This window comes from Psammomys obesus, unplaced genomic scaffold (genome assembly GCF_907164565.1).
Source record: "Psammomys obesus unplaced genomic scaffold, mPsaObe1.curated_primary_1811, whole genome shotgun sequence".
Classification (NCBI taxonomy): Eukaryota; Metazoa; Chordata; class Mammalia; order Rodentia; family Muridae; genus Psammomys; species Psammomys obesus.
In genome coordinates this window covers 9,965,547-9,988,231 of record NW_026595981.1, presented here as the reverse complement: position 1 = coordinate 9,988,231, position 22,685 = coordinate 9,965,547, and the positions used below count along the sequence as shown (strand labels likewise).

Genomic DNA, 22,685 nt, shown 5'->3' with positions numbered 1-22,685 from the left:
GGTAGGAAAAGCTGAGCGGATAATGAGAGCTTGCTGCTGTCACAGCGGATCCGAGTTCGGTTCCTAACATACACAGCAGAAGGCTCCAGCCGCCCGTTTCTAGCTCCAGGGGATCTGACGTCTTTCTCAGGCCCCTCGGAGCAACATCAGTTACCCCGACACGGGCCCGCGAGTATACATAGAATTTTAAAAGAATGTCTTTGGCTCGGCATGGCGGTGCACGCCTGTGAGGGCAGCGCTAGGGATGCAGAGGCAGAAGGATCCCGAGTTCCACGGCTTCATCTCATCAGAGAAAACCCGGACGCAGCGGCCCTGAATGCTTATCGACTCCATCGACACTTGACTTACGAGGCCTGGGTGAGGGAACAGGATCAATCCATTGCTTTTGCCTGCCCGTGAGTGCGGAGCGCTGTGATTGGTCCTTGCGTAGGTAAAGGGACGAGCGCGGGCTGAGGCGAGGGGCTTTCTGGGGAGTCATGGCGTCGCTCCACAGCGCGACTGCGGTCTGCGTGATCTGTCTGGAGAAGCCGAAATACCGCTGCCCGGCTTGCTGCGTGCCCTAGTGAGTCGGCTCGCGGGGGCTGGGCACGGGGTCGGGAGGGAGGCCGGGCTGCGGCCGCTCGCGCTGACGGGCCTGTCTCTCTCGTTCCAGCTGCTCGGTCTCCTGTTTCCGGAAGCACAAAGGTGAGACCCCGGGCCACTGCCGAGCCCGTGGCCCTTCCTTGCACTCGACAGGCCCCTGCTCCGTAATCCCGGCACGCAGGAGCCCGAGGCAGGAGGATGCCCGAGAGTGCAAGGCCGCCTGGCCTGCACAGGTTGAGAACCTGTCCCCAGCCGAAGCAGGACCTGCTTTCTTGGGAAAAGTCTTAGCTGTCTGTTCCGTTCGTCTTGGCATCGTCTTGTTGCAAAAGCCGCCTTGTCTGAAGCGAATTAACCAGCAGTGTTTCTGTCTTTGAATAATGCTTGTTTATTGATTACAACAGGAAGAGGAGTTTTTTTTTTTTTTCCTGTGTGTGGTATTTTGAGACAGGTTTTTTTTGTTTGTTTGTTTTGCCCCCCCCCCCTCGAGACAGGGTTTCTCCGTGTAGCCCTGGCTCTCCCTTTGTAGAGCAGGCTGGCCTCAAAATCAGAGATCCGCCTCTCAAGTACTGGGATTAAAAGCGTGTGCCGCCATGCCCAGATATTTTTATTTTTTATTTTTTTTTTCATATTAGCACTAAGGAAGCAGAGGCAGTTGAATCTCAGAGTTCGAGGCCAGCCTGGTTCCAGGACAGCCATAGAAAACTAAAACAAAACAAAACAAAAAAACAACCCTTACTTAACCCCCCCCCCCTAAAAAAAAAGAAAAGAAAAAAATTAGTTACTGCTGGAAATGTTGTCAGTGGTAGGATTTGAGTAGCATCACTAAGGTCTGGGTCTCATTGGCAGCATGTGTGTTCTTTCTCTGCCCCACTGGCCTCTTTTTTTTTTGTAATGAAGTTCTAGGGCTGGAGAGGTGGTTGAGCAATTAAGTGTGCTTGAAGCTTTTCTAGAGGACCTGAGTTTGGTTCACAGCACCCATATCCCAGGGTTCCCAACCACCTGTGACTCGAGGGCTCTGACTCCCTCTTCTGGCCTCCATTGGCACTGGTACACATGTAGTCTCTGTCTCTGTCCCTGTCCTGTGTTCTCCCAGCCAGGCACAGACTTCTCCCTAAGAACGTTTTCCTTCTGTTTGCCAAAACTTTCTCCTCCGGGCTTCCTCAGGTAGACTTAGACCAGACTCTCCTTAACCTATCCATCTCTGTGAACTCTAAACCCCTCTGGCCTGGGAGCGATGACTTTCACCTCTGGATTCCTAGTAGGACGTGGTATATACATGCATGGTATCCCAAACTACTGAGACATGCTCGTAGAAGTCACTGCCATTAATCCTGGTGAAATTGGGGTGGGGCACGCAGCCACCTGATCTTAAGGTACACAAGCTCAGTCATCTTCCTCAACACCGCTGCCAGACTCTCATGGTTTTCTTTGGCCCCTCGCTCAGTCTGAGCTGCCCCTCCCTCTGCAGCTCTCTGTCCAGTACACATTCTTCCTCCTGGGCCTGTTAGGGGACCTGCCTTGTTACTGTTGTCGAGGGGTTGTGTTTGTGTATGCCTGAAATTTGTGTCTCTCAGAGCAGTGTAACCCTGAAACCCGTCCTGCTGCAAAGAAAGGAACAGTGACACCTGTAAACACAAGGTCTGAGGAAGACAAAGGTGAGGTGGTTGGTTTTTTTTTTTTTGCTTTTGTTGTTCTGTTCTTTTTTTTTTTTTTTTTTTTCGAGACAGAGTTTCTCTGTGTAACCCTGGCTGTCCTAGAACTCACTCTCTAGACCAGGCTGACCTCAAATTCAGAAGATCCACCTGCCTCTGCCTCCCAAATGCTGGGATTAAAGGTGTGCATCACCACTGCCTGGCGTGGGCAGTCAGTTTTAAACAAACAACCTACAAGGGATTTCAAAGATAATAAGTGGAGAGGAAAGGAAAGAGGAGATAGTTGGGGAGTGTACAGAAGGATGGTTTGTTGGGGAGCAATAGCCCTAGTCTTATGGGGGGGGCACAAGTTGTCATAGATGGTGCTGTGAGCATCCTGAAGCATGGTTTTGGGGAGGGGGTTTGGGGTCTGGCGATGTGTTGGGTCCTGGTAGCCCACGTGGGAGTAACTGGGACTCCTTGCTGCTGGAGTCTCCTTAGATACAGTGCAGTAACAGGCTGCCATTCTACTCATACATTTCATGTGTTCATGAATTCGTCTGTCCATAATGCCTCCTGAGTGTCGTGGATCTGCAGGTAACCCCTCTTGTGCCACAAAGAGGTTCTTAAGATTCACACGAAGGGACGGGCCATTTGTCTTTTGAGAAACTTCTAGTATGGACTTGGGCATATCTGTCCTTGCTGAAAGCACGGGGGTTCTGCTTGGCAGGATTTTATAGAGTCTCGTTCACTACCCATCACAGCTCTGGAGTCATGGCAGGGCACCGCAAAACCACACTCCTCGCCTGCAGCCTACAGCCCGCAGGAAGCATGGAGCACCAGCATGTGCTTGTTGGGCGCAGCCACCATTCTGCCCCCTCCCTTCCTGCAAGAGGGAGTGCTCAATGGCGAAACTGCAGGAGTGTGTGTGTGTGGACACAGACAGACAGACAGAGTCAGGTGATTGTTGGGGGAATCTCAAAGCTCTGACCCACTGACAAGAAGGTGCTTCTTCATACAGATTTCACAGAACAGAGACAGACTAATGATTATCCAATTGGTACAGAGTATGTGTTTTCATTACATGTCCAAGGTTACAAGTTCAGTCACAATTGGGAAATACAAACAACATATTTTATTTTTATTATCGGCCCTGTAGAATCTAAAGAATGTCTCCTCCAGCGCAAACGTATTTATTATATGAGAGCCTGCTTTTGGGCTGGCAGTGTTTGTAGTTTCAAAGCACTCAGGCATACAAAAAATATCTGAACTGGTCTTTTCATGAATAGCAAATACTAAGACCTAACTTCTTTTACTGTGTTTCATCATCTCCGCTATAAAGTAGGAAAAGATATTTCAGTCAATCTCTTTTATTTCCTGACTTCTATTCCTCCAGAGGTATACCCCATCTGACTATTTTTAAACTACATTTTCAGAGAGCTCTAAGTATATAATACAGAGACCTTGAATCTGTAACTTAGCCTCCTGTAACCTAGCCTCCTGTTCGGAGTTTGCCGACTGTCTTTGTATACCCTGCACCGGTTATACCGTTTGTTTGCTCGGGGCAGATTCCCCAAAAAGATTCCTGGAGTAATGGCGTCATCTAGCTATGTCTTATCTGTGCTTAATGATTTCTAGGGCATAAGGAAAACTTCCAGAGAGGGCCAGATAAAGTTAATTTTAGGACTTTCCTAAAAAGACTCAGACATAATTACAACAACTGTAATTACAGTTGAAGGGGCTTGTGATACCCTCTTTGGCTTCTGCAGAAAAGACAGAAAATGAGTCAATGCAGAAGTCCCTAAGAATGCACCACACAGAGACCAAAACCCAAACCCAAAAGTTAGGACAGCGACTTCAGCATTTGGCTCAGCCTTGCTGGAACTGTGTCAGACAGCTGTGCTGGCTTCATGACTCGCCATTTCCAGTGGATATGGCTGTGCCATGAAACTAAAGAAGCAAGCTGTTGGTTTCATTTGAGCGTGACTACTGGTCTGCCCCTCACTGTCGTCAACATGGCTGTCCTGGCTCTCTGAGGCCTTGACTGTTGGTTGTGCTCTCCTCAGATGACTCCTCTGTAGCTGACTTCCTCAACAGTGACGAAGAAGAAGACAGAGTGTCTCTTCCGGATTTAAAGAATTTAGGTAAGTCTGTGCTGGGCTTCTTAACTGTTAACCGTTGTATTTACCGCTCTAGAGGTAGTGCAGCCTGGGAAAATGGAGCCTAATGATGAGGTGGACTCAAGTCTCATGAAATAGTCAACTTTATTCAGAGCATATATCAGACAGTTTATACCCTGAGAGTTAAGAGTTACCTGGGGGCTGGAGAGATGGCTCAGTGGTTAAGAGCACTGACTGCTCTTCCAGAGGTCCTGAGTTCAATTCCCAGCAACCACAGGGTGGCTCAGCCATCTGTACTGTGATCTCATGCCCTCTTCTGACATGCAGGTGTACATGCAGACAGAGCACTCATATACATAAAATAAATAATCCCCCCACAAAAAAAAGTCACCCGAGTAAAGTATCTGATCATAAGGACAAGGCATATGCAGAAGGGCAGAAACATGTTTTTCCATAGAGGCATATAAAGAAATAACCAGTCAGTTGTAATGAATAATCTAAAGTGAACTCCTATCAGCTACACATGGGAGGGACGTCAAAGCACATGCCAAGAACAATTTCATATTTTTGATGAAACTGGAGTTACAACTCTTGTTTCTTGAGTTTTCTCACAAGCACCGGATTAAAGGTTCATGCCATCACATTCAGCTTCCACTTACTTGTTGAGACAGGCTCTCTTACCAATTCAGGTAGATTGGCTGGCCAACAAGATACTGGAACCTTCCTGTCTCCACCTCCCTAGTGCTAGGGTTGCAGTGCCCCTCTCCTGGTTTTAAATTACGATGCTGAGGGCTAAACTCAAAGCTTACACAGTGAACACTGTCAACTAAGCCAGCTCTCCAACTCCCAAAAACATTCCATTTTAAAAGGAGAAAAAGGACAGCTAGCAAAGCGGTGGTCATTTGTCTCTTACCAGTGTGGGGCGCAGAGACCTTTACTGTCTTCAGGGTTCAGTTTGCAGCCAGTCTTCAGTACGCACTGGGTAATCGCCAGGGTGGCTCTGTGTTCCCCACATCTTAATAAGGTGTGTCGGTGTGCAGCTAGTGCCCACGCGTGCAGGCGCCACACAAGCCAGAGGAGCCAGAGCCTCCTGGACGTGTTGGAGGCCACCTGACTTGGGTACTGAAAATTGAACTTGGGTCCTCTTAAAGAGGACGTGTTAACTGCTGAGCCATCTCCAGCCCAGTTCCGCACATTTTTGTAGCAGCACTGCTTTGGTCCTTGTGCTATTCTCACCTGGTGTGGGTATGTACACACAAGCCAGAGGAAGCATTGAGAGTCCCTGTCATTCTCCACTGTACTCCTGTGAGGTAGAGTCTCTCACTGAGCCTGGAGCTCACAGCTTGGCTAGCCTGGCAGGTGGCAGCCCCGTGACCCACCTGTCTCTGCCTGGCCCAGTGCCGGGATTACAGGTGTGCCTCTGACCATGCTTACCCTTTAAGTGGGTGCTGAGATAAAACACTGGGCTTCATGCGTTTCACAGCAAGCACTCTTCACTGTTGTCATCTCCAGCTCAGCTCTTCTTTGTTCATATGTACATTGAAGTTAATTTGTGAATACAGTCATCTCTCTGATGTCCAAGGCAGCTTGGTTCCAGGACCTGTTTCTCACAGATGGTCAAGTCCCTTTTACAAAGTGGTGTAATGCAACTGATGCACTTTAAATTGACTAACCCAATTGGATGCAAGTAAATGTGTAGCTGTAATAAGGAAAAACTTCACAATTGGTACAGATGATGGTAAAATGTTTTTGTTTTTTGAGACCAGGGTTTCTCTGTGTAGCTCTGGCTGTCCTGGAACTCTGTAGACCAGGCTGGCTTTGAACTTAGAGATCCGTCTACCTGTGCCTCCTGGGTGCTAGGATTAAAGGTATGCGTTAAGAGGTTTTGAGGATGTACAGTCTGAGGATGTGGGGGTGAAGCAAGATGATAAAGGAGATGTAAGCCCCTCACAATTGATCACACTGGAAACACTTAGCTTCCAGCCACTGCCACAGGTTCCCCCTTGAACTGAAAGCTGGCTTTGATTTTTAAGGTGAGTCTGCAACTTTAAGAAGCTTACTGCTCAACCCACACCTGAGACAGATGCTGGTTAATCTCGACCAGGATGACAACAAAGCAAAGCTGATGAAAGCCTACATGCAGGAGCCCTTGTTCGTGGAGTTTGCAGACTGCTGTTTAAGAATCGTGGAACCTTCCCAGAAGAGGGATTCTTAAGAGATGTGTTCTTTGCTCACGCTGCCCACTGCTCCTCCTAGGAGGTTGTCTCAAGACCGTTCGTTCCAGGACATGTGATGGAGTCTTCGCCTGTCACACGGCTTGCCTCAGACATGTGGGGGACCCTCAAGGTGCAGAGCTTTTATGAAGAGGAGACTTGTAGCCCTGGAGTGAGGGCTCAGTGGTTAAGAGCACTGGTTGCTCTTCCAGAGGACCCCAGTTTTCAGCACCCACATGACTCCTTACAACAACTGTAATTACAGTTGAAGGGGCTTGTGATACCCTCTTTGGCTTCTGCAGGTACTGTATGCAAGAGCTACACAGCCATACATGCACGCAGAACTCCCACATACATAAAATATAAAAAATTTAAAGCCACCATCTAAATATAAATAGCCATGTTTCTTTTTTTATTTCTGGTACAGTTCAGAGTTACATCATAAATATCAACTGTATCCATTAGAATTAAAAACTGATGTTTAGTAACTTATGTTACTAAAGAAATTTAAAATGTGGTTCTGTTGTACACTATATTCATTGTTCTTGGTAACATTAAATAAATCAATTTGTTAAATACTATTGTTCCCTTGATGAACTATATGCAAATTTTCCTCCAGCCAAAATTCTAGAGCTAGTTTTAGGGTGACTTGGCCCCCTTAAAGTGCTTGTGGATAGCCCAGTGTCCGTCCTGCTGTAGCGACAGCATTGAGGATGGCTAGTCAGGGCTGCTGAATGTGAACCTGAGCCTGAAGACGGTAAGCTGGCACATGGTGGTCCTAATCCTGGCTTGATAACTAGCTCCCCCAGATCCTGCCAGTGCTGAGGCGATACCCTGGCGGGCTGGTACTCCGGCCACAAAGCCCTGGCTCACAGACTGGAACTTGCTTGCACGTGCAGTTGGAGTCCTGTGGGAATAGCTTGGCAGCAGTGTGTTGGATCAGATGTCTCTGGAAAGGCGGCTGGCAAGAAAAGGCCTTGTGGAGACAAAGGCACCAAAGATCACTCAGGCAGGTGGGGGAACAAGAGTCACACTTGGACTGGCCTGTGTCTTTCTAGCAGAATCTGATTAAAGCCAGCAACACTAGAGGCTGAAGGTTCAGGGCAGATGTCTGCATACTGAAGTGGAGACTTCCTGCAGTGAAACTTGACCGAGCCCTAGGGAGAAAGAGATACACCCAGTGAGTGGCAGGGCCCAAAGATACCTCAAACCCAGGAATAAAATCCCACATCCATACATGGAGAGACAGGAGCCTGTTACTCTAAGGGTATTTATTATTATAAGTCTGTCATCCTGTGACTGACAGATAGCTGGAAGATCACAACCCTTCTGCTTATTCCTAGTCAATCTCAGGGAGATTCTATATGGATCATACAGCAGCTTGTTGACTATTTCTTTCCTCTGGTCCCTCGTACCAGCCTTACAGAGGAGAAAATGGAGGGGTTCTGCGATCTGCTTTCAGATCGTAGTAGATCTGAAAGTAGAGCAGGCTGACAACACAAAGGACTCGGCCACACACTTACTACTTCTTGTTGAGAAAACGACAACCAGTAACCAAGTGATAAAATCTGAGGAAACTGCCAAATGCAGTGTCACTGGAGGTGACAAATTATGACCACACTCGTTTCTTAGAAGTGGGACTAATTATGTCCTAGTTAACTATGCCTCTCTTTAATTTTTTACACCTACTCTGTAAGGTGCTGCTCACGTCTGTCTGATGAGGACACAGGGTTGAGACACGTTCCTAACTGAAGATCTCATTGCAGAGGAAGAGCCAAACACTCAAAGGCAATGTTTGGAATCGGTTTTAAAACTGAGGGTCTCAGCCAGCCCCTGGCAGATAGAGGCAGGTGGATCTCTGAGTTTCAGGCCAGTCCGGTCTATATACAGCAAGTTCTAGGACAGCCAGGGTTACACAAAGAAACCCTATCTATGGAAACAAATAACGAAACAACTGAAGGTGTCTGAAGATTGCCACTTTGTAGTTGAGACAGTGGCAATAATCTGCACTTGTAGATTTTGGCTTACCTGGCAGGGTTAGGGAGTCTTGTGCTGTTCCCGCAGAGATGGGCAAGCCTCCCTTCTCACTGAGTAGTGTGGAGCTGTAGGAAGGACTACCACAGCATAGACTGAGAACATACCTGAGGCAGGGCTCTGATGGACGTAATTCCCGCCTGAGCTTGTTGTGCTGTCTGGACTTTGCTGGCGCTGACTGGGGGAAGCCGGAGGCAGGCATGGGCTACCAGCTTCCTCTGAAAGCCACGCGTACCCACAGCTGAGTTGGCTAGCACCAGTCCCAGAGGCCAGAGGTGAATTATTGCTCCCAGGAGCTTAGAGTGTGCTCGGGGCAGCGAGGAGCTCAGGGAACCAGGAGCTTGAGTCATGAGGTTCTCTTCCATACCGTCCAGTTCTTTAGAGGCAAGACAAGCCATTCTGATCTTAAAGAGAGAAAACGTTCCTTTATGGCTTTAGGTTTGCCAGCCCTCTTCCGAAAGAATTTACTTTTACATTCATTTATTTGACATAGTGGCATGCTACAGTGGGCATGTGAAGAAAGGACAACTTGTGTGTCCTGGTGATTGAACTCGGGTGGTTAGGATTTAGCTCTCTTTAGAAAAATAAAATAGCTGGGTATGGTGGCACATGTCTTTAATCACAGCACTCAGCTGGTCTACACAGTAAGTTCTAGGACAGCCAGGACTACACAGAGAAACTATGTCTTGAAAAATAAAAGAAAACAAACAAAATAATTTGTTTTTGTGTATATGTATGTGTGTGGGCATGAACATGCCCTGGTATGCTCGGGGAGGGAGGTCAGAAGAGTTTGTCCCCTGCTGTGAGGGGGCCTGGGCTCAGACTCAGGTGGGCCAAGCTGGGCAGCAGGCTCCTGTACCTGCTGAGCCATCTTACTAGCTCTTTCTACCACTGACTGGAAAATAAGCAGCTTGACAAGGTAAACTGAAGGCTGTGGCTGTGATGCCTTGAACTAGACCGGCTCCATGTGGCAGAATATAAAGAAACTGCAATTCCCATTGGCAATTTTGTTCCTAGGGCACATATGCCACTCCACTTCCACAACCACCCTGTAATGTCTGTGCCCATCTCATCATACAAGAGGACACAAGGCTGAGAGGCTGCGTGGCCTGCCAACATGCCCACACCGCAGTGGCAGACTTTCCCTCAGGCCTGTCAGAGACCTGGTCTCTAAGTATTGCCCACCCTGGGCCTCCAGTCATACTCACTCTCCACGCGTGCCATGCTCGCTTGATGACTGTGGCAGCTGTGTGTAACCTTCTGATGTGTGTCCGAGTTAACCAGGACCGAACAGCTACAGAAATGGCAGACATCAAAAACACCATTAGATTTATTAGTCATGTGGTCAACACCGGAGGGAAAGTATGAAATTGTTCTAGTGATACATTATGTCAACACACAAAGCAAGACAGGGCTTAAGACTCACTCTAGGGGCTGGAAAGATGACTCAGTGTTTAAGAGCACTTAGTGCTCTTGCAGAGCACCCAGATTGGTGTCCCAGCACCCACATGGTGGTTTGCAACCTCTTTTGACTCCAATTCAGAGAGCTGATTCCCTCTTCTAGCCACCCAGGGCATCTGCACGCACATGGTACACATAAACAGCTTGTCTGTCTCTCTCACACACATACACAAAGTAAAACAAAATCTTGAACAACAAAACCACTGCCTACCATCTTGCAGATACCCAAACACTGAGGGTCACTTGGGAGCTCTAATTGCCAAGGACCCAGGCTGCTACCCATCTCAGACTCAGTCTTCAGCAGTGATCAAGGAGCAAGAGTGATCTGGGTTATCTGTGCCTTTGAAAATACTTTGGTTTGTGTGGGCATGTAGTTCTGTGGAATAGCACTTCTCGAGCATGAGTAAAATCCTGGGTTTGATTCACAGCACTCCAAAAAGAAATTACACTTTTTTTTTTTTTTTTTTTTGAGGCAGGGACTCTATGTGGCCCAAGCTGGAATCAAACTTCAGATCCTCTTGTGTCTGCCTCCCAAATGCTGGGCTCACTTGGCCTTGGGTTGTTCTGACATTTTCATTTTTCAAAATAAGCCTGTCAGAACTGTGTTGGCCATACCCATTACATGGAACCAGCCTCAGTAATAGGCTCCACCTACCTGCCTGAATGAGCACAGCAGCCTGCCTCTGTTTCTCCTGCTTTTGTTGAAGGTATCTCCTCCAGCCACACTGGATGCAGCGGGCACACTGCTCCAGCATCTGGGCACGCCCACATTCCAGAAGCTCTAGCTGAGAGAAGGGGAATCTACTGAGGTCCTTGGCCTCTCCTCCTTCCACCCTGAGGAGGGCATACACCTGCAGCTGGTACCCGTAATCCCATCCCCCAGCCAGTTTACCATGGAGTCAGTCATAAAAATCTTTGTCCTGCCACAGTACAGTGGGATTTGTGTGGCCTTAGCTGGGTCACTGGGAGTGGGCGCTGTCTGAATTAAAGCCGGCAGAGCATGGAGGATGTCTTGTAGTAGAGGTTGCAATGTGGCCTCCTTGGCACACAGAGGCTGCTCTGGGGGTGGGAAAAAGGCTTCATCAGTCCCTGCTTTTCCACATGCTCTGTAGCCTGTGATCTCTCTAGAGCTCTCTAAGCCTTTCTTACTGTTCTAGATCTAGTCATTTCTTCCTTAGCCCCCTTTGTGGGTAGAGGTAGCCCCTAGAGTCCTGGTTGATTGGGAGTGTCTTGAAGCCTCCACTGCCCTATGTCTCCTTGGACAGGGTGGCAAGAGGGACTGGAAGCATGAAAGAGGGAATCCCAGGCTGCTTGGCCACTTCCTCAGCCCCACCCCTTCCCTTCCCAGTCAAAAGAGAACAACATACCCAGCTATGTGAAAGCCCTCCTAGGCTTGCAGGGCTGCTGCCTTCTGTGTGGGAGGATTTACCCAAGGGCTCTGACCACAGTTAGCTGCCCAGAGCCTCTCTGAAGACAGAGGCCACCAAAGCAGATGCTGGAGACGAGAGGTGAGAGACATCCACAAAATGGACCAGGGCCCAGAAGGAGAGACAGGAGAGCAAACCATGGAGAGAGGAGAAAGAAAGGGAGAGGGAAAGGGAAAGTGACACAACTCCCCAGGAGGATGAGAGCTCACTGATGGGCCCAGAAGAGGGCTGAGATTTGTTCTTGTCTGTCCCTCCACCTGCTCCTGAGCCTTACCATTCCCACATTCTCAGCTATGGACAGCTACACTGTGTCTACCAACTTCTCAGTCACAACCAGGTTAGACTTTTGCACAAGTGCCTTGTACCTGTCTCCTCTTGATGCCTCCTGGGAGGTGGAGCTCAGGCAATGTCCAGATTCCTCATATCTCCCTTCTTTCTCTCTTCCCACTGGCGAGGCCGGGCTCACCTGCATTTGTCTACCCCTGTATCTGTATGGAATCATGCCTTCCAACACTGACCAGTTTGCCCACTTACTACTCAGCTGCCTGCAGTTCTGGCTTCTCCACTTGAGTGGCTTCACAATCTCACTCCCAGGACCTTCTACAAGGCCCCTAGAGTGGATGAACGCGTGAGGCGGATATAGCACTGGCTGTCCCCCCCGAAGGGTGCCGCCTCATCTACCCAGGAAGTAAAGTCCATTTGCCTTCCTTTCCTAGAGACAGAGTTTCTTTATGTAGCCTTGGCTCTCCTGGAACTCCTTCTGTAGCCCAGGATGGCCTTGAACTCTTAATCTACCTGCCTCTGCCTCCCAAGTGCTGGGAGTAAAGATGTGTGCCACCACTGCTTGGCTTCTAAGTCCATGTTTCTTGACTAGGGCCCACCTGGCACCCCAGCTTTACCTACCACTATTGTCTGGAGTTCTTACATGGAAGCTTTAGATTACCTTTGTCATGAGCAGTAGTTGTTACTGGCTAATCCAGTTTATCCCTACATAGCACCTCCTCCAAAATGCTTTCTCATGTCCACAACTCCCTGGCATCAGAATAAGCTCTTTGCTTTTCTACACTGTTGTCAGCTGGGGTTTGTTCCTCATATTTTACCAAAAACCATGTCTCTGAACCCTCATCCCTAAGGAGACACACAGCTAAGTACTCAGTAACCTGTGGTTGAACAAATGACAAAAATGGGTCCCACTCACCAGAGGGCCCTTTGGCAGGACACAGGCCCCAGAAGCCAGAGGATGTGTGAAGTCGAAGCCTTCTCAGTAATTTATATCTTTCCATAAAGTTCTGGTGAGAGACCCTGAAAACCAAAACAGAGAATGACTTTGTGAGGCAGGTGCCTAGCTGGGGCTCAACGTTAGTGCCAACCTGACTATCCCCACTGGATGAATGGAGGAGGATATATACACCTGCAACAGCCTCCTCACTCAGCTCCCTTCTATCCTAATCCTCCATCCAACCTCCAGTGAGCAGCACAATTCTCTGCCGCTCCCTGCTCATCCCAGCAGCTTCCACTGCACTCAGGGCAAACGGTCAAGGCTTTACATGGTCAGCCATGTCTGGCTCCCGTTCTTACATTCCCTGCGATATGCTTCTCTGTTGCCCAGACCCTTGTCTCACTTGCACAGCCTTATGGTTGTTCTCTGTTCTAAGGCCTCCCAAGGCTGGCCTTTTTCTTTTCTCTGGGCCTGTACTGATAACCAGCCCATGGATTTTCTCTGAATGCCAGAACAGATTGTTTTTTTCCTAATATTAGTTGTGCTTTAAATGTGTGTGTGCTACATATGTAAGGATGTGTTTGCACATGTGGAGGCCTTAACTTGACAATGGAAACCTTTCTTCCCTAGCTTTCATTTTTTGAGGTAGTCTTTCATTGAACCTGGAGCTCACTGACTGGCCAGTAAGCCCAAGGAATCCCGTGTGCATCTGGAGGTGGTGGGACTGCATTGCTTGCTGTCATTCCTAGCTTTAGACACGGATGCTGGAGACCCAAGGTCAGGTCCTTGGGGAGAAAGTCCACAAGCACTTTATCACGAGCCATCTCCCCAGACCCTTTGAAAATCTATTTACAGGTTTTTTAATTTTATTTTTATTTGTAAATGAAAAAATTATGTGTGTGAGAGTTTTGCCTGCATGTATGTCTGTGTACCATATGCATGCCTGATGCCAGTGGAGGACAGGGGAAGGTTTGAGATCCCCTGGAAATGGAGTTAGCTGCCACATAGGGGCTGGGAATTGAACTCCAGTCTTTTTGGAGATCAGCCATTGCTCTTAATCCTGAACCATCTCTTCAGCCTCAGACCTTTAAAAAGATTTATTTTTATTATATTTAATTATGTCTGTGTGTTGGGTGGGTGGGTGAGGATATGTGGGTATGTGTCTGTAAGTACAGGCCAGAGGAGTCAGATTGTCCTGGAGCTGGACTTACAGGCAGTTGTGACCTGCTCTATATGGATGCTAGGAACCAAACTCAGGCCTTTTCTAAGAGTAGGATGTACTCTTAACCTTAGAGTCAGCTATCTCTCCAACCCCAACTCAGCCCTTTTGTTGTTTTTTGAGGCCCAGGCTGGCCTCAAACTCAGACTTGTGTTTATCTTCCTGTCTCAGTGTCTCAAGTGCTGGGATCATAGGTGTGTGCTACCATGTCTGGCTCACACTTAACTTTCTTGTTGTTCACACTTATCCTTTCTTGTAGGAATGTAGGCCCTACAGGGGCAGAGATTACATAGTGAGTGAATGAATTAGAGCACAGGTATCATCCCTTGCCTTCCAGGTGGATGCCACAGACCTGCCATTCTCCTCATCCCCACTTCCCTCTGTCTGGCCCACATTTTGAGTGCCACCAGGCTTTGGCCCTACAGCAATGTGGCTTACTTACCGGATGGGAAAGCCAGCAGCGCTGATGTGGATGGTCTCCACGAGGCCACAGGCCTCCAACTGGCTCAGGACCTGCAAGGGTGGGGGACAGAGCAAGTACCTATAGGCCACATGCCATTTCTTCTGCTGACCTTCAGTGACAGGCAGGATTGGCTGACGGAGATGTCTGAATCCATGGGACCATAAGAAACCAAGAGGGCCTGAAAGTCTCGGTGCTAGCAGGGGTCCTCGTGGACCTGCAAAGGCCCTGTCTGGTAACTGGCTCCTGATATAGTTAAGGCCTGCAGTGGTCCTGACTCTGTCTCTCACCTCCCCAGGGCTGAAACCATTTCACAATTCAGAACCATTTATTCTTTTCCCCTGCATCAGAGGGCTCAAGAAGGAAGGTTATGTTTTGAAGATTCTTACTTGATTTGAACCCAGGCTTTCCCACATAGCCGAGTTACCTTGGCTACACAGCCACATTACCAGGTGACTGTGGGACATTCTTCCCAGCACTCACACATCATCTATATCCCCTCAGAACCCTTGATAATGATTTTGGGTAAACTAGAAAATGAGACTGACAGTCCAGAGATAACCATATTGCATGGGCTGTACAGATGTGGCACAAATCATAAAACATCCATTGCCCCGAGCAGCTTTAGTCTCTTGTCAGGGACAGGTTAGGTGAGCAGAAAGCAAGATGCTCTAGAGTTCCCAAGTGCCACCTTGGCTATGCCACGGTACAGTATACAGAACATACAACCACTCATGACTGCCCTGCCAGAGCAGGGAAATAAGCACTCCTTAATGTCAGGCCCAGCCTGAGAGACTGCCTGTGAACACCCAACTGGAGATGCTTGTGAGCCCCTTTATTTTTGATGCTAGGCAGCTATAGCTCAGGACTAGTTACCTCTTCCTGGAAGAAGGTCTGTGGCTGACTCTGGCTGTTGGGCTTGATACAGCGAATGTAGTGGGGTGTTGTGCTATGCAGGACCTGCAGGAGCTGTTCCAATGAGGCCTGCAGACAGAGACGTCTGGGGTTAGGCAGGACGAGGGCAGCTCAGGGTCATAAGCTGGATGCTGTTAGTGAGTATATTATGTCCTCGATGGCCTTCCCAGCCCTGAGATCAGGACCCATGTGTGCCCTAGGGACCACTGGAAGTTTTAAAAAAAACATGTGCAAAGTACAGTTTAATGACACATTACATCTCCTTTATCCAGAGATGCTTCTGGACCAGTGGCTCTCAGTGACTGATCCTCTGGTCTGGGGCTTGCCCCTTTCCTGTCTTCCTCGGGATCGTTTTCCTATAGGAGAACAGCTTACAACACCCCTGCTGTTCCATTGTTAAGCCTGTCCTATGTGCCAGAGGGATGTGAATCAATCCGATTATGTCACAGCTGAGCCTAATGACACACAGGCTGTGCAGGTACTTTCAGGAGTGTCTAAGGCTGTAACATGCTCACCAGACAATGAACCTGGCTTTCCCAGGGTGGTCCCTCAAGGCGATGGTAAAGTAGGGGTTGAAATATGAACAGGAACAAATAAAAAGTAGCAGGGTGGGTGAAAAAGCTGTTGAAGGGCAGTAGTCAAGAGATCCCAGGAGCCGGGCGTGGTGGTGTATGCCTGTAATCCCAGCACTCAGAGGGCAGAGGCAGGCAGATCTCTGTGAGTTTGAGGCCAGCCTGGTCTACAAAGCAAGTCCAGGATAGCCAAGGCTACACAGAGAAACCCTGTCTCAAAAAACCAAAAGAGATCCCAGGAAGGTGAGCAGCACATCCAAGTTTCACACAGCAGAAAGGAAGCAGATAATACCAAGGGAAGTGGTAGTCTGGTCCAGCAGAGGACAGGGGTTGAACAGGGCAGCCACAGCTCCATATAAAGTGCTACTCTCCTGTGACTACCCCATCAGCATAGAGAGCTCCCAGCCTATCATATCCTTATACCCAGGGGTGTCTTACCTGTTCCCTATCTGTCTTTTACACTGAAGCATGAACTAGAAAAGACCAGGATCATTTCTGCGTGGCACATCACTGCTCCCCAGTGAACAGCCCCAGTCCTGAGGGGTGCTCAACAGACAACTGACAGACAGAACTGAGCACTTCATATCAGCAGTATACGCACCTTGAACTTGGACACCACAGTCAATGCAGGAGCCCTGCTCTGGCCAGACAGCTCCTCCTGGGTCTTCTCTTTAGGGTTGGCAGGAAACAGCATCATGAGCAGGGGGTCTTGGGATTGCTGCAGGAGCCCTGTCAGCTCAGGGGGAACAGGGTCCTATTGGAAAGAGAAAGGGTGGCGTGGAGGTGAGCTGCTTCCTAGTGCTAGCCACTGCTCTAGCACCCCTACTCAAGCGCAGGGCTTCTTGTGAGGGCAGGAAGGAGTCCCAAGAAGTCTGGGTCTGCTGGCCAAGAAGAGACGTAATATGAGCCACTTCCAGGCAGGTCAGGAGGGATTAGCAAAGATCTTAGGTAGGGCCCAAAAGGGTGAGCCTGGACTTTGAGGAGAGGACACTGAGGAGAAAGAAGAAGCCCTCTAGGAACTACTTTGTGCACGCAGCAACGACTCAGGTTTCTTACCCAAGAGCGCTGTGCTATGGCCCAGGCTCACCTTGTTCTTTTCCACCAGGCCTGCTGTGTGGTACCGTACAGGTCCTGCAAAATGCACAACCACAAAGCTGGGCTCCCGGCTGAGCTTATTCTGGCCCAGGCAAGGCCTGCCTGCCAGAGCATTCTCGATGCGTGTCTGCAGTTGCGCTGCACTGCTTGGCCTATTGAGGCGACATTCCTGTGGGATGGGAGTGAGCAGTCACCACAATGATGAGGTCACCACCTTCACCACCCTCAGTGTCTGGCCCCCATGGCAGCAGAGTTGTAACATAGGCACTAGAGCGACTCCAGGGGGAGAGCACAGGGCTTAGCACACTTATTTATAGATGGGGGAGAGAGACAGACAGAAGAGCATACAAAACAGTCACCAAGGCAAAGCCCAGAGAACAATTCTGCTAGGTTCACTGGCTTAACCTCCCTACCTCATTTATGAGGGAGCAGATGCTGATGGGGCTCCCCTCAAGGAGATCTAAACAGGTCTGGTTGTCTTGGTAGTTGACAAATGACCACTCCAAGCCCTCAACTGCGTATTCCTCCTAGGAGCAGGGGCATGGTGAGAGAAAGCAAGTTCCAGAACAGCACTAAGGTACAAAAGCATATTAAAACCCTCTTTTTTTTTTTCTCCCTGAGACAGGGTTTCTCTGTATAGCCTTATCTGTCCTGGAGCTTACTCTGTAGACCAGGCTGACCTCGAACTCACAGAGATCTACCTGCCTCTGTCTCCCAAGTGCTGGGATTAAAGGCTGTGCCACCATTCTTAGCTTAAAACATTGTTTCCTATAGACAGTTATTACTTATCAATTAATAAAACAAGGAACAAACATGCCTACTCAGAACTGAGTTGGGGGCCAGGAAGAGGCAGAGGAACCAGGATGACCTGCCTTGCCCCATCCCTCACCTGCTGAGCTCTGAGGTAGTGAGCCACGAAGTGCTGCTGTAGCTTCTCATTGGCATAGTTGATGCACAACTGTTCCAGACTGTTGTCAGGAAATGACTCAAACCCATACACATCTAGCAGACCTACAGAGACAGGAGGGGACCGTGGGGCTCCCACATGGTGGCAGAGATGACAGCCATAGGAGCCCAAGTGGCTAGACCTTACTGAAGCCCCATACTTAGTCTTGGGATGAGGGTGAGTGATGGCCCCTGCCCCATACCACATCAGAAAGCCAAAAATCTGAATGTGGCCCATGCATCAGCCCACTTTTGAGTCTGAATGTTTTGGGTTCTATAGGCTCCTCCTTGAGAATACAAGGAATGTTCTCTTTATCAACCTCATTCTGAGGACCTTATCTCACCAGCCTCATCGATGCCCTTCTTTAAGCAAACTGTTGACATCTCTAGGCCTTAAATTCCTCCCTACTTGACTCACCCAACCCAAGGTCACAACACTGATCTCACCTGTGTTTTTGACTACCTCCTGGAGCTAAGTCTCTAGGAGAATAAGGACCATTAAGGATAAGACATAAACTGGTTTGCTGGAGAGCCATGGACATGCCATATGTGGGCAATAAAATGTAGAACTATCACTAAACTCCTGGATGGATGGATGAGGACACCAGCAGTGAGGGGTCAGGAGCTGCTTACAGGTACAAAGGCAACCCAGGGACCCTTCCTCCACCCAGGTCCAACTGTTATTTCTTGAGGGTTCCTGGCAGGATGAGCCCTGCTACCTATGAAGGCAGTCCATGATCTGGGGTCTGCACAGATGCTGCTGTTGATCACGGATACCAGCCAGTCGAACAGCCTGTTGGTGGGAAAAAGTGGGACTGTGGTCAAACTGCTCTCCCAGGAAGGGTGTCACATGCTAAAAGGCCCTGTGTTCTGAACCTACCGGGCCAGAGGCTAAAGCCTCTTATTTCTGGCTTATGCAATCTTGACCTATGGCAGAGACAGGCCCTGGGCATATATAGTTCCAGGTAACACAGACCTAACCTGTCCTGACAGGACAACTAGGCCCCTGGGTCAGGCAGGAGGGGTCTGCAGTAGTTACAGGACCCACCAGCTGTGACTACAAAAGGACACTGGCAGGTCCTAGTTGGGTTTGGAATGAGCTGAGTACACTGAATTCCCCCGGAAAAGGTTTAGGAAATCGTCACATTCTACCCAATCCTGCACAAGTGGGCCTGAGTCATAAGAATAATGGCATTCCCTACTCTGGAGCTGTCACTAGCCCAGAAAAAATGAGACTTCTATATAAGTTGTCACCAAGCATGACATTGTTCAATGGATTTCTTTTCTATACATTATCTTCCCTTACCCCCATTTTGGAAAGAGGGCCTACATATAAACTCTAGTATGGAACTAACAACCCTAAAATGTGCTAGGATTATAGGTAGCCACTATGCCTCAGTTTCTCTTTAAGTAATTACTCTGTAATTGATTTAATTCAGTAGACATAAAAATTCTCCAACTTTTGACCTAAAATCTGCTTTGAGGCAGAAGTACCTCTGTCTCTAGTTGACATGGGCTCAGGCAGACCTCAGATTCTTGGCTCTGAACAGGGTTGTCCAAGATCTCACATGCACACATATTTACAACAGTCATAATAATCTCAGGGGATTCTGAGCCCCTGACAACCTTTACAAGGTACTCTGAAAGTTCTCAGAACTCAAGATGAGACAGTCTTTGACCATTTGGCCAGAGGATGGAAGTGCCTAAGTCATGTCCCAAGAAAGGCGAGGACTCACCTTCCCTGCTGTGCTCGGCTCCTGCCTGCTGCGTGTTGTGCTGGCTCTGACTGTGAGCTGAGCTTCTGGCTCCATCTCCCCAACTCCCCAGGTGAGTGACCTTTGGTACCAGGGTACAGGAGACAGAGGAGCCTACCCCCTACTTAAGAGTCTGACCCCAGAACTGTAAAGATGGAGATCACCTTTGGGGCTTGCTTTGCTAATGGAGAGAGCTGAACAGGCTTTCCTCACCTATGACCACGGTCAAAGCAGGCCCTTGTACTTAAACAGGTTGAATCTAGGTCAGGAATGTGGCAACTTGTGCATTCAATATGGGCACAGAGGCCAAAGGCAGGGTTTGGGCAATCTTGGGCGATATGCCAGGCCACCCCCTGGGTCCCAGCAACTGGCCTGCTTTACTCAGCTTCCTCTATCTGCTGCCTGACAGTGTTCGGTCCACCCTCAGACGGGCTAAAAACCTGTGGGAAGTGAGGGCCAGAGTCAATCACTCACCGCGCATAGATCACTTTGGCCAGACAGTCTCTGCGGGTCTCACACTCAGCTTGTGAGCAGGGCTTCCGGAACACCTGTTGCTGCTTGCCTGCCTTGATGGTTCGAATCTGCATCGTCTCCAGCAGCATGTCCTCTGGGAGCTGCAGCAGTGAGGCTGATGTCCTGACAGAGACTGGGAAGGGAGAATCCTTCTTAGGCAAACACCCTCCATTGGAATTAGGTGGATGGAAGAAACACAGGTTCTGATGGAAGAAGAGGCTTGCCACAGGCCTCCTTACGTGGCAGAGGCAGGACTTGAAACCACAGTGTTATAAATAGACAAGTCACTTTCCAAACCTCCTGACTGATTTTCACATTGTGAGATGGAGACAACAGTGTTGGCTTCATCAGAGGCTGAGGAGTAAATTAACCATGGCAGGCCCTACAGCAGATGGTTTAATCAAGGCTGCCAGATTAAAAAGGTTACCTTTCAATTTTCTACCACATACCACTAACACTAGTCATTTTCCTGACAGGTGCATTTCCCCATCCTTGTCTCTCACCCTTGGTATCATCCATCAGTTGGCAGGGCTGGGCTTCATCCTCTGAGTAAGCAAAATGGACATTGCCAAGGTGCAGTAGTCCAGCTAGGACCTGAGGGGCAGAAGGGATGGTCAGGAAGCAGGGGCTTGAGGATGAGTCCTTAGACCATTACACAGAGGACGAGAGCTCCTGGTGATTGCTCCACTGTCTGTCAGACAGAATTTTATATGTTAGAGCATCCCAACACAATCTCTTCAACATCCTATGAGGCATATGCCATAATCATGCCCGTTACAGAGTTGGGAGGTTAATGTAGAACCTGGGAGAAAGGTGAGACTAAGAGTCTAAACAGCGAGACTTCAGATGCCTCCCAGAGCAGCCAGCACGACCTACCTCCATTCACCCTCTGTCCTATTCCTCACTCTTCACAAACAGTCCATGTAGGAGCATTGTTCCTGTTAGTTATGGCCATGATGGCTTCCTGGGGCCTTTCTAAGCATTACGGGGCTGACAGTCCGGCCTGAGGAAGGAACTGTGATTCTGGTCTCTACAGTGGACACTTCTCTTCTGCCTGTGCCTTTAATGATCTGTACAGGTATGATCCATATAACTTCCAGAAACTGTGATGGCAAGGAGAACCCCTGGAAGGTCCAGAAACTTTGGAATCCCTTGGCCCTCACATTAAGAGAACAGAGCCTCTCCTGCCATTGTGGTCTGGTCCCAAACACATCATCTCCACATGCTACTGGTCTTCTGCCTCCAAACTATCCCGGGAGGGGAAGCTGTATGTAACCGGCAGCATGGGTATGGCACAGGGTTATAACACCTTCAGTGGAATGGATGAACCTTGCCCTGGCAAAATTACCCTTCTGATCATGCTGTATTCCTTGCCAGGTAAGCATGGCATTAACATCTCCAAAACAGCACTCATGCCCAGACTCCTAGTGTTGTCCACTCCCTCTGGCCTGTCTTCATGTACTGTCCTTCTGCACAAACTCTTACCCAGCAGTGTCCACACTGGGTGTGACACCTTAGCTTCTGAAACACCATGTGGAGGCCATCAATAGCTCATCTTCCTATAGTGGCTTCCTGGTCCCTGCTCCTAGCCTACCCCGTATATTACATCCTGTTGCTCTAGGGGAGAGGAAGTGAGGGAAGCAGTTGGCCTCCAGCAAAGGCAGAAAGGCAGTGAGGATGAGGCTAGCTCTCGGGGCTCCCAGTGGGAGAGGCAGAGGACAGGGTGAAGGAGGGGGTAATCACCAAGCTTATCATGTAGTAGTGTCCTGCGTAGGTTTTTACCTCTGATTTTCTCAAATATAAAATAGAAATAATCTTTATGCACAAGAGACTGTTGATGTGAATAAAACTTTCTTTTTTCAAAACAGGGTTTCTCTGTGTAGCCTTGGCTATCCTGGATTAGCTTTGTAGACCAGGCTGGCCTCAAACTCAGAGATCCGCCTGCCTCTGCCTCCCTGAGTGCTGGGATTAAAGGTATGTGCTACCACAGATCGGCTGTGAACATAATTTATAAGCTTTAAAGTGTTAGACAAACAGGGAAAGATTATTTCTTTAGTCTTGTAACTGTAATAAAACCTGCCCCAAGGACCCTGTGCTCTGGGCTTGCAGGTTACTGCCCACATTCATTACTCAGGCACTATATGATGTGTCACTGACCCCATGGCCTAGTCCAGTCCACACTTGTTTTTAGGCTCCTCACAGAATGGTGGCCAGCTTTTTGCATATGGTACTGTGAAGCCTGAAGTCCCACACATTCATGGAAAGAGTCCCAAGAGCAGGGACAATCTGTGAAGAGGTCTACCATCACCTCTAAGTGTTAAGTAGCATGGCTTTTCTTCTGACCTTAAAGATGTTGTTCTGGGTGGAGGTGTCGATGCCCAGATGGAGCATGGCCTCTCTGGTCACCTCGAAACAATCCTCTGAAAAGAATCCATGCCACAGCCCAGTGGTCAGCAGGGACAGTGGGGGAAGGGAGGCAGGTTCTGGGAAGAATGGGTGGGGCTTTGGGGCAGTTTAGGGTCTAG

General features: G+C 48.9%; 2 protein-coding genes across 4 annotated transcripts in view; one reads left to right on the top strand and one right to left on the bottom strand.

Moving 5' to 3' along the window:
* Positions 1-416: 416 nt before the first annotated feature.
* Znhit3 (zinc finger HIT-type containing 3) lies at positions 417-7,125 on the top strand. The gene is made up of 5 exons (XM_055619790.1): positions 417-562; positions 653-684; positions 2,157-2,237; positions 4,280-4,357; positions 6,367-7,125. Exons 1-5 carry the CDS (start codon positions 477-479, stop codon positions 6,546-6,548), a joined length of 459 nt encoding a protein of 152 aa, XP_055475765.1. The 5' UTR covers positions 417-476; the 3' UTR covers positions 6,549-7,125.
* Myo19 (myosin XIX) overlaps positions 6,932-22,685 on the bottom strand; it is a 28,813-nt gene continuing 13,059 nt past the window's right edge. Inside the window, exons 10-25 of one of the 3 annotated variants that reach the window (XM_055619782.1) lie at positions 22,504-22,580; positions 20,664-20,754; positions 20,122-20,293; positions 18,613-18,686; positions 17,838-17,959; positions 17,362-17,475; positions 16,941-17,117; positions 16,455-16,607; positions 15,243-15,350; positions 14,349-14,419; positions 12,667-12,770; positions 10,934-11,100; positions 10,697-10,826; positions 9,789-9,874; positions 8,688-8,984; positions 6,932-7,703 (exon numbers count right to left, since the gene is read on the bottom strand). In XM_055619782.1, coding sequence (XP_055475757.1) covers positions 7,575-7,703; positions 8,688-8,984; positions 9,789-9,874; positions 10,697-10,826; positions 10,934-11,100; positions 12,667-12,770; positions 14,349-14,419; positions 15,243-15,350; positions 16,455-16,607; positions 16,941-17,117; positions 17,362-17,475; positions 17,838-17,959; positions 18,613-18,686; positions 20,122-20,293; positions 20,664-20,754; positions 22,504-22,580 — 2,072 coding nt within the window. In that variant the 3' untranslated portion in view covers positions 6,932-7,574. Of the gene's footprint in view, positions 7,704-8,687; positions 8,985-9,788; positions 9,875-10,696; positions 10,827-10,933; positions 11,101-11,408; positions 11,537-12,666; positions 12,771-14,348; positions 14,420-15,242; positions 15,351-16,454; positions 16,608-16,940; positions 17,118-17,361; positions 17,476-17,837; positions 17,960-18,612; positions 18,687-20,121; positions 20,294-20,663; positions 20,755-22,503; positions 22,581-22,685 lie in introns of those variants that run through there. The other 2 variants (XM_055619783.1, XR_008721583.1) reach the window with 2 other exon arrangements.